General features: G+C 40.0%; 1 protein-coding gene across 1 annotated transcript; it reads left to right on the plus strand.

Moving 5' to 3' along the window:
- The first annotated feature begins 213 nt into the window (after nt 1-213).
- Nucleotides 214-3,006, plus strand: LOC131017279 (salviol synthase-like). Its single transcript, XM_057946005.1, has 2 exons — nt 214-1,231; nt 2,272-3,006. Exons 1-2 carry the CDS (start codon nt 305-307, stop codon nt 2,881-2,883), a joined length of 1,539 nt encoding a protein of 512 aa, XP_057801988.1. The 5' UTR covers nt 214-304; the 3' UTR covers nt 2,884-3,006.

Here is a 3,006-nt window from a genome sequence, read left to right on the forward strand (position 1 = left end):
ATATCAGATTATTTTTTTGTATTATTTGAATTATCACAACTCTAACCATATATATATAAAGGTATTGGCTATTGTTGGTTAGATTATCTAGCTAGTTGAATTATCACAACTCTAGATATATAGCAGCGCAATAGTAAAAAAGAATATAAAAATAATGAATTGAAAGAGGAAATACGAAATTCGATACGATATGATGGAGAATCTCAAGTGTCTATAAAAACCCAATTAAGGAATAAAAATGTACTACTCGATCCAAAGTCCAAACAATCAAAATCCCTAATTCTTCAATTTATAGCCTGCCCTCATGGACTTGGACACCTCCTCTATCCCCTTTCTCATTTCCATCTTCATGTTCGTGTTCATGTTCGTGTTCGCGTTTGTGTTCGTGTTCGTGCCCGTGCTTTTTAGAACCGGCAAACCCAGTACCGATCTCCCTCCGGGCCCACGTAAGTTGCCTTTCATAGGCAACTTGCACCTCCTCGCCGGCTCCGCTCTGCCCCACCACACTCTTGCAAACTTGGCCAATAAATATGGACCCTTGATGCACCTAAAACTCGGTCAAATCGATGCCGTAGTTGTCTCGTCGCCGGAAACAGCTGAAGAAATCTTGAAACGAAACGACGTAGTCTTCGCCTCCAGGCCGTCGCTCCTGGCGACGGAGATCAACTGCTACGGAAATACAGACATAGCTTTCTCCCCCTACGGCGATTACTGGCGGCAGCTGCGCAAGATCTGCACGCTTCAGCTTCTCACGGCGAGGCGCGTGCAATCATTCCGGCCTATCAGAGAGGGAGAAGTTTCGGAGCTTTGCAACTGGATAGCTCTGCAAGAAGGCTCAACGATCAATCTAACGGAAAAGCTCATCACCACGAATCTTAATATTATGATCATGGCAGCCTTTGGAAAAAAGAGTGGTGAAGTTGGTAAGCTGAAAGATATAATCATGGAAGCCCATGAACTCGTCACCGTGTTTAACATTGTTGATGTGTATCCTTCCTTGAAATTTCTCCGGCTGTTTAGCGGGATGAGGAAGAAGATAGAGGAACATCATCGCCATTTGAACAGGATAACGGAGAGCGTCATCGAGGAGCGGCGGCGGCAAGGGGATGCGGCGGAGGGTGGCGGTGGTGGAGAAGATGAAGGTGACTTTCTCGGTGTTATGCTAAAATTACAAGGTGATGGATCGCTCGAGATTCCATTGACAACTGACAACATCAAAGCTGTTTTGCTGGTTAGTACTCCACGCATCACTAGCGCTGTTAAATTACATAAGTAAAATCAAAAAAATTAAAGACTGCATGACGGTGGACTTGAACCCAAGAATCTCTGGCTTTGGGCATTAACAAATTATATGTTTTTAACTGTGTATTGGCCTTAAGGTAGAATGATTGGATTCGAGTCAACCGTGATACCGTCTTTAAATTTATTTTGTTTAATTGTTAAATTAAGAAATGTATAAGACATAAAAGACATCGCATAAATTATAGACATTAAATAAATTGAATTATTCAGCCAGTTCTGTTGTGCCTCAAGTGGACCCGAGCCCAAGCTGGGTTCGGGGGCCCATTTCGAGTAGGCAGCCCGTCTCAATCCAATCGACCACCTAGGCCTGGCCAACCCCGGACTAGGTTGGGCCTGGGGTCGGTCCGATCCACTTGGCATCTTCAAACATGTTTTTTTTTTAATCATTATCCTTTACATTTATAAAATTATATACTTCATTTGTCTTAATTCAATATGTCAAGGGGACACCAAGCGGTGCGATCTCCTGTGTGTGAACAGTGAGGTCCCGGGTTCAAATCCTACTGTTCTCCTCCCCAACTCTCCCAAATCAATAAAAAAATAAAAAATAAAAATACGTCATATTTTCTTATTTAAATACTGTCTCATTTTAATAGACTATTTTTTAAAATAGAAAGTCAATATATAACAAATATCCCACACAACTCATTATTTATATGAAATGTTATTATGACCCACATATAATTCTCTCTCTTTTCATTTTAAAAAGAGTGTCTTCATTTATCTCCTACTTTTTGATCAAATATATTTCTTGAAGAAAATTATTTTATGTCTCTTATTTTATTATAAGCTATTCATTTGTTAACATTTGTGCTCAATCTCTGTGGCCTATTGAATTGAGACGGATGGATTATAATATTAAAAATATTAATTTAACTATTGATCTTCCTGTAAATATTTAAAGATAGTTTTATAATTTAATATATACACACATCTAATCTAAAGTTAGTTTGACAAAAAAAAAAATAGGATGGTGCTGGAGTTGAGTCATCAACCACAACTGTCGACTGGGCAATGGCAGAAATGCTCAAGAACCCTACGATTCTGCAAAAGGCACAAGATGAGGTAAGAGGCGTTTTCGATGGCAAAAATTATGTAGACGAAAGCTGCTTTCATGAGCTAAACTACCTCAAGTTAGTCATCAAAGAAACTCTCCGGTTGCACCCACCGGGGCCTCTCTTGCTTCCGAGGCAAAGCAGAGAGCCTTGCGCGATTAACGGATACCAAATTCCGTCCAAAACATGGGTGTTGGTGAATGCTTGGGCAATCGGAAGAGACCCCAAACATTGGAAGGATGCAGAATGCTTTAAACCAGAAAGGTTTCTTGAAAAAATAGTTGATTTCAAGGCGAATACATTCGACTACATCCCTTTTGGCGCAGGTAGGAGGATTTGCCCAGGAATTGGGTTTGGGATTGCAAATATAGAAATCGAACTAGCAACGCTTCTCTACCATTTTGATTGGATTCTGCCTCATGGAATGGAACCTCAAGAACTGGATATGACGGAGTTATCAGGAATGTCAGGACGAAGGAAATGCAGTTTCAATGTAATTCCTATTATTAGGAGACCTTTGTTGTAATTATAGGATAAATTCAGATGAGATCCTCTGTCCCAACTCTATGTTCTGTCATCCATGTCCCGCTATTATGGAGTAATATTTACTTTTAATGATTGGTAAGATATATGATTACGTATTTTAATT

This window comes from Salvia miltiorrhiza, chromosome 3, assembly GCF_028751815.1.
Source record: "Salvia miltiorrhiza cultivar Shanhuang (shh) chromosome 3, IMPLAD_Smil_shh, whole genome shotgun sequence".
Lineage (NCBI taxonomy): Eukaryota > Viridiplantae > Streptophyta > Magnoliopsida > Lamiales > Lamiaceae > Salvia > Salvia miltiorrhiza.

Bases quoted from the DNA above. Each gene is read 5' to 3' on its own strand.
- LOC131017279 (XM_057946005.1), top strand. From the start codon at position 305: ATGGACTTGGACACCTCCTCTATCCCCTTTCTCATTTCCATCTTCATG. The intron at 1,232-2,271 runs GTTAGTACTCCA...AAAAAAAAATAG, and splicing joins ACATCAAAGCTGTTTTGCTG to GATGGTGCTGGAGTTGAGTC.